At 33.9% G+C, this 12,605-nt stretch overlaps 1 protein-coding gene across 3 annotated transcripts; it reads left to right on the top strand.

Annotated features, from left to right (window-relative positions):
- The first annotated feature begins 1,158 nt into the window (after positions 1-1,158).
- Positions 1,159-11,767, top strand: LOC114281562 (SNARE-like superfamily protein). 3 transcript variants are annotated; one of them, XM_082866027.1, is made up of 8 exons: positions 1,235-1,279; positions 1,429-1,463; positions 3,270-3,330; positions 5,366-5,486; positions 6,938-7,023; positions 7,673-7,737; positions 8,537-8,619; positions 11,433-11,767. In XM_082866027.1, the coding sequence occupies exons 4-8, from the start codon at positions 5,406-5,408 to the stop codon at positions 11,523-11,525; spliced, it is 408 nt and encodes a 135-aa protein (XP_082722153.1). In that variant the 5' UTR covers positions 1,235-1,279; positions 1,429-1,463; positions 3,270-3,330; positions 5,366-5,405; the 3' UTR covers positions 11,526-11,767. The 3 variants fall into 3 exon arrangements, with proteins under 3 accessions (XP_082722152.1, XP_082722153.1, XP_082722154.1); XM_082866028.1 differs by having other exon boundaries at positions 1,241-1,279; positions 6,941-7,023; XM_082866026.1 differs by lacking the exon at positions 3,270-3,330 and having other exon boundaries at positions 1,159-1,279.
- Positions 11,768-12,605: the final 838 nt, after the last annotated feature.

Genomic DNA, 12,605 nt, shown 5'->3' with positions numbered 1-12,605 from the left:
AATTTTTTTAATAAAGTGATCTGAACCGTTAAATTTTATGTGGTGTTTTGAGAAATTGGTAAAAAGTTAATTTTTTGACTTTTTAATTTTTTTTGGCGACTTTTTGGCAAAAAGCTTGTTTGTTTTGGATAAAAAAAAAATTGACTTTTTTTATTAAAAAAAGTTAAAAAGTCAAAGAACTAACTTTTTATCATTATTCCCAAAAAACCCCTATACAGAGTGATCTGAACTAGGGGTGGACGCGGGTCGGATGCGGCCATGGAACCTTCAATCCGCTATCTGTCCGCCAGATTGGCGGATTGGAGAAAATCAATCCGCATCCGTCCGCCAATCCGGCGGATGTGGATTGAGCGAATTGGCGGTTTGGTGGATGGATGCGAATCGGTTTGGCGGTTTAAAGTTTTATAAATTTTCAACATAATTCAACTTGTGCACTTCTTCCAAAAAAAAAAAAAATGAAGAAAGTATTACAGTTAATGACTTAAAAAAATATTACAATCACTGCATGTCTCATCCAAAGCAAGAAAGTTTGAAACTTTAAAATATCACAATTACTGCATGTCTTATCCACATACTACAATCACAACATGTATCATCTACATAAAGTATTACAATCTGTGGTTCTTCAAATATAAAAACAATTCAAACCACAAAAATCATGAACAAAGCAGTTGTAGAGATTGTATGTCTCTGTATTTTACATCTATATCTGTTTTTAAAAACAAAAACTAATTAGCATATATCATATTTTCTATTTATTATTTTTAGAGATAGATTTAAAAACCAAAAAATATAGATAAATAATATGTTTATTTTTTTCAATTCAAAAAAGATATTCAAGTTGAAAAAAAATTTTCAACAGAAAAGTTAAACTTTTTTTTAATTGAAAACACAAACAGAATATTTAAACAAATTGAAAACACAAAGTCTTATAAATTATTAGGGGTGTTCGCAGTTTCGCAGTTCGGTTGCGATCAAAGAAATCTCAAATCCACCATCTGTCAGTTAAATTAACGAATTAAAAAAAATCAATCCGTAATCATCCACTCATCATCATGCATCTGTCCAATATATAACGGATCAATTTAATTCGATCAATTCTAACCAATCATATATCCGCTGCTCACCCTAACCTGAACCGTTGCAAGGAGGTTGTTGGAGGGGATCTCAATTCGGGAAGTGGACCCACTCCCCCAAAATAGGCAAAAGACCAAACAATGACTTCTCCCGGCTCCCATACCCGACCAAACCGAGACGATCTGCGACACAGCCATTACAGGTTCCTCCCAAGTCTCTCTCTCTTCTCCGATTTATTCTCTTCCTTCTCCGATCAACTCCCTCACTCCCATAAACAACCCTGAAATTCTATTTCTTGCAGTCTTTCTAATTTGATTTGATTTGTTTATATATTTGTTTTTTCATTTTCAGGGAAGGTGTGATAGTAATTCCATTTCAGTGCAAAGGTAAGGAAGATTTTCTGATTATAAGCAACTTTGTATTATTGTTGTTATTATTCTGTGGTTTTCTGCACATTATGCAAAAGTAAATATTGTTCAGTGATAGCAATTTGTGCTTCATTCTGCAAAGGTGTTGAGATTAATACATATCACTGTGACTGTGTTTGGTTTATGGATTTGAAAAGGGAAAGGGAAAAAAGTGTGTGAAATTCCCTTTCAAAATCCCTCACCAAATCATGAACCAAACACAGCCCAACATGAATGAAAAAGCACCCTCATGGACCCATCAAAATATACTAGGTAAAAACTTAATACATATTTACGTGGTTCGGCACAAATATGCTAATGTTCTTGACATTTAAATTTACTATAATAGGTAAAAAAATACAAATATGTGACCAAAAACACCCAAAAATCTGATATCAAAACCTGAATTTTGAAACAATCCATGTTTCCCCTGGTAACCAAGCCCTAAAACAAATCTGCTTCCCTACTTGCACACAGTGTCCTCGGTATTTTTTCGTCTCCCCTACATCTATCTATACAAATCCTCTCAATCTCACACCTTTGGGATGATTTAAATATGTATACTTTTTGACTTTTAACGAAAAGATATACAGAAAAGTAAGAAGTGATGTGACTAATAAGTGCACTTATCTAAATAAGTCTACTTATTTAGTTTATGCCAAATAGTGCCTACTCTAGTTCCCTATTTATAGACATATCAAAGAAGTCTGTCTCATACAATTATTGAAACCCTACACATAATGAATTACTAGTAGATTATGAACTGCACACTTCAACCCAAATATATGTAAAAATCAATAATTGTATGGGTTTGTAGAATACAACACACACTTAACAATCTCTACTTTGGCTTGAATTTTGCAAACCGCTCAAAGATAACTAGTGTTGACCTCCTTGCCAATTGGCCACACTCAAACAACATGATCCACACCTCCACATCGAGATGCCTTGGGAATTTCACGACTTTGCCGATTGTTGTGGCTCCACCTCTCCTTCTACATGTGCACAACCAGCGACATCATTCCAAGTAACCAAATCTAGAATGAAAGAGATACACATCATCACATTTTGTGAACCTTCTAAAGTTTTCTTGTGAACATCCAACAACTATTTGTTGTTGTTGAATCTTGCTATAATCTTGCACAATAGTCACCTGCGCACATGTACTCCAATATCCCTTTTGCGTATCCCTACACTCATATGCATCCGCAACAGCCTACTCATCGTGTTCACGCATACACTTGACCTTCGTTGTCATTTACCTATATTACTTGTATGATGTTTGAAGTAGTTCCACCTATTACAACACTTCACATAAGTTTGTATAAGTTTCCAATCATCTGTCCAATCAAGAAAACACCAATTTATTGACTCCACCTATTACTAAAACCAAAGGTGTATCCATTGATAACTGGACTTTTGTCAATTGTACTAGATTGCTCTTGATCACTCTTGATTTGACCGTAGTGATCACCTATGGTCAAACTTGATCGCCCTTGATCAATCTTGATCTCCATTGAATTTGTACAGTGTTGTCCATTCGGAATATGAAAATTCGAAACCCATCGATGAATGCGCAATGCTTGAAAATCCTAAGAACCACTTCCTTCTTTAATCCTTCTGTTATATATACATCAATATAGTAAAAGAATTCTGAATCATTGATTTTGTACTTGTGTCACACTGGATCCCAACCTTGGCAAATTTAAGTCGATGTGACCTTTTTCTTCTCTATTGAACACAAAAGGCAAAATTGTAAACAAGTCCTTCACTATTTGCACACAGGTTGCAAGAAACAGTGCTGACAACCCCTGCATCAAGCGACTGTCTTGGTTTACACGTTATAGTTGAGTCCTCCATGCAAACTGTTTTCAATCTCCGACCCTTCATTGGATGTTTAATTTTTTATTTATTTTTTCAATGTAATTAAATTCCATAATTTTTTTTTTCCTATGCAAATCAATTTTTTTTTTTTATCCATTCGAACAATATCAAAAAAGTTTCTTGTTCTTTGAATCTTCCCATGGCTTTAGATTGGCTACCATGGCTTTGATACTACTTGTTGAGATTATTACATCCCATGAACATGAATGCAAGCACACTCATGCCTACACCAAAGAGAAAAATACAGAGACTTATGTGGTTTGCACAACTTGCTTATGTTCATGAGTGAGAGAGATAAATTCACTATAATATGTAGAGAGCACAAATATGAGGCAGAAAATTTCAAAAACCCCACTCCAATAACTGAGTCCTGAAACAATCTATGTTTTCTGGTTAAAGGGTAACTAAGCTTTAAAGCAAACCCTCTTCCCTACTCATTACTGGATCTTTGTTATTTTTTCGTCCCATGCATTTTTGCAAACCCTCTCAATCTTGCTCCTAGTTACCTCAAGTTCTCTTTTTATTGGTAAATTAAAGAAATCTTAGTCTCATACAATTATTAAAACCTACACATAATGGCCTTGTTTGTTATAGCTTTTTTTTAGGCTAAAAACTGATAATTAGAAATTATAAGTTAAAAGCACCCCTTCCTCAACTTCTAAATAATCTTTTAAGCTATTTTTGCCTAATAAGTTATAAGCAGAAGCTGCACCAAACAGTTTGGTATAGACTCCCAAATTAAAATAAGCTATAATCAGCTAATAGAAGCTGCAACAAACAGCCCCAATGAATTCCTGGTGGATTCCTAACTCCACACCCCAACCCAAGTACATGTAAAAATCAATAATTGTATGGGTCTCACATAACACAATACACACACCTAACAAAAGGTATATATTTCCATGGTTTGGCATAAACTTGTGTGCATCCATAGGTGAGAGAGCAAAATTCACTATACCATGTAAAGAGTACAAACATAAGATGAAAACACTTAAAAACCTGACACCAATATCTGAATCCTAAAACAATCCTTGTTTCCTCGCTCAAAGGTAACAAAGCCCTAACACAAACCCACTTCCCTGATTATTCCCAGTGCCATGGAATTTTTTTTTGGTCTCCCCATAATCTCAACAAACCCCCTCAATCCCACATTTAGAATTCCCTCAAGTTCCCTATTTATAGGTGAACCAAAGAAATCCTACATCTATTAAAATTCTATACATAATGAATTCTCAGTAGATTCCAAACTCCACACCCTTACCCAAATACGTGTAAAAATCAATTAGTTTATCCTGTAGAACACAAGACATGCACCCAACAAAAGGTACATATTTACATGGTTCGACGCAAACTTGTCAACGCCTATATGTGAGATATATTCAATATGTAGAGAGTACAAATATAAGACCAAAAACACTTAAAAACCCAACACCAATGCTCGAGTTATGAAACAGTTCCTATTTCCTCACTTAAGGGTAACTGAGCCCTAAAACAAACTTGCTTCCCTACTCATACCCGGTGTCTTAGTATTTTTCCATCTCCCTTGCATCTCTATAAACCCTCTCAATCTCACTCTTAAAATTCCCTCAAGTTCCCCATTTATAGGCAAACTAAAGAAATTCTAATACCATACAATTATTAAAACTATATTCATAACGAATTCCTAGTGGATTCTAGACTCCACACCCCAACCCAAAAACATTTAAAATCAATAATTGTATGGGGTCCCGTAGAATAGAAGATATGCACCCAACGAAAGGTACATATTATGTCACGTTTATGCTGTCATTAAATGAATGAATTCCGTAATCTCAGTTCAAAATTTGCATGTTAGTTTACATCATTTTCTTGGCATCTGTTACAGTATAAAAATGTTCTATGGTCTTGATAATATTTATGCATTTAGTTGATAGTAACATGGGCCTTGGTTGATCTCTCGTTGCTCTTTGTTTTCTGCTTATTGATTTTCTATCCTTTTTCCCCCTCTTCTGTTGCAGGTATAAAATATCAGTTTGCCTATACCTGAAGAAGACTAATATGGCTAGTACAGCTTGTTTTATGATTGTTAGCAGGAATGACATTCCTATATATGAAGCTGAAGTTGGTGCTGCAGTCAAAGTATGATTTCTTCATCATTTCTACATTATATGAGTCAATATGATTGTGAGTTTAATTATTTATGGAGTTTAATTTGTTGGAAACACAAAACTTGAAGCGAAATTTTTTGTTAGGCATTTCATTCATTCATCTTGTATGGTGTTACAATAAATAACGTTGTGTTTGGTTGGGGGATTGGGGGAGAGATTTGGAAAGAGAAAGGGAAAGGGAAAAGGTGTGTGAAACTAGGTGAATTGTAAGTATATTTTATTCACATTTCAACTACCTTTTCCATTTTCCTTTCCAAATCTCTCTTCAAATCCCCTAACCAAACACAACATAAGTGATCAATGCTTTTCTAGTTTGAAATAATCGAGAATTTACCTTTGTTGACTTCCTTTTATGGCATGCATGCTTCATCCTATCTATATATGTTTTTTGGCTTCTCTCTTCTAAATATGCTCACCGATAGTCGATTTGTACCTTTGACAAAGGATATGCCACATTGGATTGCCAATGTCGAAACTTGCTTGTGGAGAAACAAACCTTTGTGGATGGCTAACCAGTCTTGGGGGGGTTTCCCATAAACATCCATTTCCGAAGAACTTTGCGATTATGCTTGAGTGTCTTTATATTTTAGAGAGCAGTGTCTCACACTCAGGCTGCTCAATATTAGCTCTCTGCCGGTACCTGCATGCCCTTATTGGAACATGGTCATACTAATTTATGAAACATATATATACTGTGGTAAGAATAAAGTTTTGAAAATTTAGAACTGTTTGGGGTTAGAGGGGCTTTATGAGATACAAAGTTTACTTTTTTTTTCTTAGTACTGACTTGCAGTGGAAACATTTTAATTATCTTGCAGTTACTAGTTCCACATATATGGTTAATTAACCCTTGAAATTTCAAATTTTCAAAAAAAATATTGAGTGTACCGATGACACCATCCTACATGGCATCACTAGCCAATAAAAAATCTTAAATAGGATTAGGTAGACCAGGCTTGTCTCCCCTTTACCCAACCATGTAGTCTCCACTACTGCAATTTGAGAACTCTCACTGGTTGATGATACCTCCATGTGGTGTTACTATTGTAACCAATATTTACTCCAATTTCCCAGTCTTCTCCAAACATTTTGTCAAAACGTGTAGTCACGCTTATTTTCATCTAACTTAATACATGATAGAAATGCTTATGAATGACAATAGTTCGTAAACCTATGAATTGCAGAGGGGGAGTGTGATGTTTGATTCTTCTATCTCACTCTGAAACCATTTGCATGCACATATGCCAATAGTTGTAAAAAAATATATATATAATAATAATTATTTCGTGGTCAATTATTTGTTGATTGTAGAATATCTCCAATATCATCAAGTTTTAGTGTTTCTTTCGCTCTCTCTAGATAAACTTTCCAGAAAGCTGTTTCTCGTTTAATAACACTCTTAACACATGAACATTGTGTTAGAAGGAAGAAGCTGCACACCAGCACCAGTTCATATTACATGCAGCACTGGATATTGTCCAGGACCTTGCATGGACAACAAGTGCTATGTGAGATTCCATCATACTGATTATCTTTGTGTGTGTGTGTGTGTGTGTGTGTTTCTCTCTCTCGTTTAAATTTGAATGAATGCAAAGAAAGTGTGTTCAAATGTGTATATATATATTTTTTTGGAGAACTTACGTATAGGTCTTAATCGGTGGACTTATTGTCCAATAGGTCTTGTGATAATTAACGGTAATTTTCTTTAAACACTATTAAAAAACGTTACTAATTGTTAATTTTCAGTGATGGTTTGAAAATTTTGTCACAAGAAAGTCATTAATTATAAGTTTTAGCGGCAGTTTAAAAAAATCGTTACCAAAAAAGTCGCTAATTTTCAGCTTTGAGCGATAATTTGAAAAATTCGTCACAGAAAAATGTCACGAATTGCAAGTTTTAGTAACAATTTATAAAAATCGCGACAAAATAAAGTTACGAATTGTCATTTTTTAGCAACATATGCAAAAAATGTCACACAAAATTACTTTTAGCAACAATTTTAATAGGACTAATTTTCAATTGGATTTAAAGGGAATTAAGTCTAACTATTAGGACCTATTGGTAGTTTACCCTGTTTTCTTTTGCAGTGGTGGATTTTTCTGTTATAATTCTTACTTTCATTGTCTTACCGCCTTTTATATTTCCCTGTATATCCAGGTTCTTGAAAGCAGTTGACCGATTCAATGATTTGGTGGTGTCAGTATATGTTACTGCTGGTCATATCCTACATATTTTCTGATTGATTCCTTATTTCAACAATCAGTTTGTGTCAGTATAACATTCTTGAGTCTATTTTGTAAACTTCAATCTTTATATGATATTTAATTTTTATATGTTTATATCAATTAGAGTTTATTTTTTTTTTGATAACTCGGTATTTGGCCAAATGGACCGATTAATCCGGGGGACCAATCTCACCGTTCACTAGTGAGGGGCCCAATTAAAGTTGGGACAAAGCCCCCGTATGGACTAGTCCCGAGAAATTGTTTACATCTAGAAGGTTTCGAACCTAAAGGCATGGAGGGAGCACACCCCATGCCCCATGCCCCCATGCCTTGACCACCAGGGTTTATAATTTGAAAGATGCCACTACCACATCATTTTGTATGTGTAATTTTTTGTTTGCTTATCATTTTCCTATCAATTATTTTCAATTTAACATTGTGTTTAGCATATTATTGTCATTTTGTTTTTAGGAAATTACCCAGTCACTGGTCCGTGTTAATGAAAGGTGTTGTGGGGGGTTTTGGGGAGGGGGGAGTCCACCCTTTTCATAATTTGCGCAAAGTGTCTGGTTTCAAAGTCTTCATTTCTTATCTTTGCATAATTTGTGCAAAGTAGCTGATCTCAAACCCTAAGCCTATATTTTCCTGTTAGGTAGCCTGAGCTTTTATGATTGCATTAAGCAATGCCTCTGTGGTTTTGCTTTTTAGTAATTTGATTAATAAATATAGAACTTATTTTTAAAGTTATGTGCAAGCTTTATTTATTTGTTTTCTTTAACAAATCATGTCATACATACACGACTTATGCTACTTCATGACTCTCGTAATGATGATGGAATCAAGAGCTTCTTTCAAGAGGTCCATGAGCTGTATATAAAGGTAAGTTTGTATGTTTAAATTTTTTAGAGCAGTCTTTTTCATACAAAAAAATCGTTATACATTTTTACTTATTCTAAGTTGTGTGCTGATTTGGCCTAGTATATACTGTTTCATGTTTTAATTTTTCTCTCTCTATGGATTATGAGATCTGTCTACCAAAACAGTGGGTTCTGCTGAAATGATGTATCTAGTTAGATGAACAACCATTCTATGACCTTTAGTTAAGGAAATCCACGTAGCAAAAAATATTTGAAATTATGGAAATTCGGTTATTGGGAAAATTTGTGGCATCACACAACCTCTAAAGCTAGCTATGCTTTTGTGGTACAGAAGGTGTGGCTAATTATGGAACATGTAGAAGTGTGAATATCGCCTACTAAATTGCTGCGTGAACAAATTTTAATAGAAGAAAATATCAAAACTAGCATGTTTTCCATGATAAACATGGTGTGGTAACCAGAACAAAATGAGGGAGAGTAGCTCAGATGGTTTGGTTATGCACAACAAACAACATTGATGGTGTAGATTTAACATGAAAGGAGATGGTGTCTTGGGACTAAAGGAAGGTGAAGATTTAAGTGTATCAATGTAGAGTACGAAAGGAGATGGTGTCTTGGGATTAAAAGAAGGATCTCACTCTCCTTTGAATGTTGAATAAGAACTTTTTGGAGTTTATCCGAAGTAGTTGGAATCATAGTTATCAAAATAAGAATTGTAATGTGAATTGAAATCCTAATTTTGAGAATTATGGGTTGAATCAAATCAAGAATTGTAAGATTCGGCACAAATTATAAATAATAATAATAATATTGCACAATCATATTATGAAAAAATAAATACATAAATAATTTTGAGACTTGTTTTGCAATGGTTCTTATATAATGACATGATTACACCATCTAGTTGAGAAGTGATGTGAGTCAAAATTCCACCAACCATAGAATTATTTAAACTATAATTTATTATCTCTTGCATCCAAAAAATAAATCTAGAAACCCTAGATACAGTAGAATAAGAAAAAAAGTACGTAAGAACCCCTTATTTTAAAATCTAAAACACTTTAAAAGTGTGTATATTTAGTGTGAAAAAAAAAAAAAAAAAACTAAAAATTAAAGAAACAGTTGTGGAACTATTGTGTCTGATTGACCTGACTCGTGTCATATTAGAGTGCTAGTTAGTTTAGCCTTAAACTTCCATTGAAGATGTATTTTGACATTTTGTTTGAAGAAAAAGTTAAAAACATGTTGGTTTTGACTAGATCTGAATGTATCCTGTTAAACACTACATTCACCAAAACAACAGAAAATTATGCATAGATATTGGTTATTGTCATATTACACACTCTTAGAAGTTGTATTATGATATTTTTACCAAAAAAATAGGTAAAAAGAAGTGAGAATCTATCAGACCCAGTACTTTCAAGAATTGCATGAATTGTAAAATGTAAATTGAATCGTGAATCTAATCATGAAGTATGATTCACCATCAATGCTATACCAAAATAAAGTCACCCAAGATGCGTATCAATCTGTGCATGAATCATGAATCGAATAGTTAATCGTAATATTGTGATTATAGAGGTTAAAATTCCAAATTTTCTTAGGAGAGTTGGCAGGAATTTGCGTTGGCCATTCTCTAATAAGTTAAGGCTCTCCAGATTTGATAAGAAATGGGAAAAGGAATGGAAAATGCTCAAGAATGCTTAAAAATAGATTCATTTGCAAAGCAATCTTGAGCATTTATGTTTCCTTTCCCTACTTACCTCTGTAGTTGTCTTTTAAACATTCTGAAATCTGAAGCTAATATCTTGTGAAGACTTGCTCTACTACTCCAGTACCATCATTGATTCTTCTTTTCCAAATCAAAACCATATATTTTCTCTCTGTCACCAAAATGGTACTCTCCAAATCTCTGTTACTTGAAACACATATCGTTCCAAACAAGAATGAAACAAGCCACATGCTATAAAATGTGATACAATCAGAGTAGAATTGTATGGGACGCATTATTAGAAGTTATATGTGCAATTTTCTTTTAACAATTAGATATTCAATAAAATATGGTCTATTGTAGAAGCATTATGATCCATTTTTTGCATTTTGTCCTATCAAAACTCTACTCTTTCTTGATTGTAGTTCATTAACCATATTTGATATTTTTTTTTTCTCTGAAGGAAAGTGACAAACACGAAACATTAATTAAAACTTGTGTATCAAATTATAAACATGCATATTAAAACTTAAATCACTAGGTATTATCGTTTTCTAGTGACACTGCTCTAGATATTCATGAACACATTTGTATTAAATATTTCTGCTAGCATTCCTTGTAAACTCTGTTGGCTCTGTACAAGGTTTTTCAAGCCCTCCAAAGATGTGCTTGAACATCCTCGTCATCTCCTTGCTTGCATGGAGAAAATAGAGATCAACTTATTTTGAGCCGACGACGAGTGCCTGATCGAATTGATTTGGTTATGTAGCAACATGCCTCGTCGTTTTGATTGACAATCCAATAGCCTTGTGATGGACATGGAAACTCATATACTTGATCCCATTGGTGTTTGTTTATTAGAAACCCTTCATGAGCAGCTTTCTGATTTTTACATACAGTGCAGTCCTGCAGGTCCTGCAAATGCTAATCTACCTTTCTTCCTTCATCACTCGTGATTACTTTCTGGTTGTTGAGACAAATAAGCTGCTTTGTTCAGTTTCTTCTTTTCTTTTGTTCTCTCTTGTTTGTGTGTGTGCGTATTTTGTTAGTCTGAGACGGATTTTGCTGATATGTTCATTGATCGAACTATTTGGAATTTGCAGATTCTTCTTAATCCACTTTATATACCTGGATCTCGGATTACATCATCTTGCTTTGATACGAAAGTTCGAGCCCTTGCAAGGAAATATCTCTGATCCTTTTGTCCACCACAGACCTGAGTTTGGTAGAGAGGTGTGGTAATTTGGGATGCACATTCTCCAAATTCTCTGTTCAATCTATATGTATCTTTTAATTGTTTATAGTACTTTTGACTAGTACTAAGGCAATTTGCTTTGGATAATTTCCTTCATGATCATATAAGATTAGTTTCAAATATTGAGTTACTCATCTAGTGTCTTTTTCAGTTTTTAAGGAAAGTTTTATACCGTGTCTCCTATGATAGTGATGTTTTCATTTGGAAATAGGGTTGTCTTTATAAAAAATTTCTTTTCTAAGAACTGGAGGGTTGTCATAGCAATGCTTGTAATAGTATCAACTACGGGTCAGGATTCCCTCCAGTTGGGTATCCCAATTGAAGGGTGCTTTTGGGCTTTGTGGGCCCTATTATGAGCCTCCACTCAATGATCCAAACTGTTCAATTTATAGAGATTAGACAAAGGTAACCATGTGATCAGATTAGATTTGACTTTAAAAAAATAGACGATTTATTTTTAAAATCATATTTATAATCTATTTGTTGAAGACAAAGCTTATTTGATCATGTGGTTATACTTGTCTGATCAACTTGACAAAATTTTTGCATGATATGTTTGAAGGGTTCTAAAAGTTGAATGGTTTGAATCATCGATTGGGAGCCCGTGGTAAAGCCCATGAAAGGCTCCTGACCCATTGACTACATAACTGTCAAACTCCTTAACTGTCTCATTAAATTTTGGAAAAGTCTGGCAACCCAGACTTGTCCACCTAGCGGTTGTGTGGTAGAGATTAATTTATGTAGTATAGAATTCATGTAGGGTTTATGTAAGGTGCGATAGAGATTAATTTTTAAATAATTTATGGGTTAATAAGGATGGATTTGTAATATTACTAAGTTTTTATTCAATTTTCAAATTTATTCGTAAGTTTTCCTAATTTCTCTCTCTGTTTGATTGATTTATAAGTTGTCCTGCCTCTTCCCAGAAGAGAGTAAGAATAAGTTGAGGACCATAAAAAATCAATTATAAAACCGAATACAAAATAAATGTTTAATGGTAAAATTTTGGCCTAATAACTTT

The sequence above is a fragment of the Camellia sinensis genome, chromosome 4 (assembly GCF_055761805.1).
Source record: "Camellia sinensis isolate YWXY chromosome 4, ASM5576180v1, whole genome shotgun sequence".
In the NCBI taxonomy this organism is placed as follows: Eukaryota; Viridiplantae; Streptophyta; class Magnoliopsida; order Ericales; family Theaceae; genus Camellia; species Camellia sinensis.
This window is presented reverse-complemented; position numbering and strand designations above follow the sequence as displayed.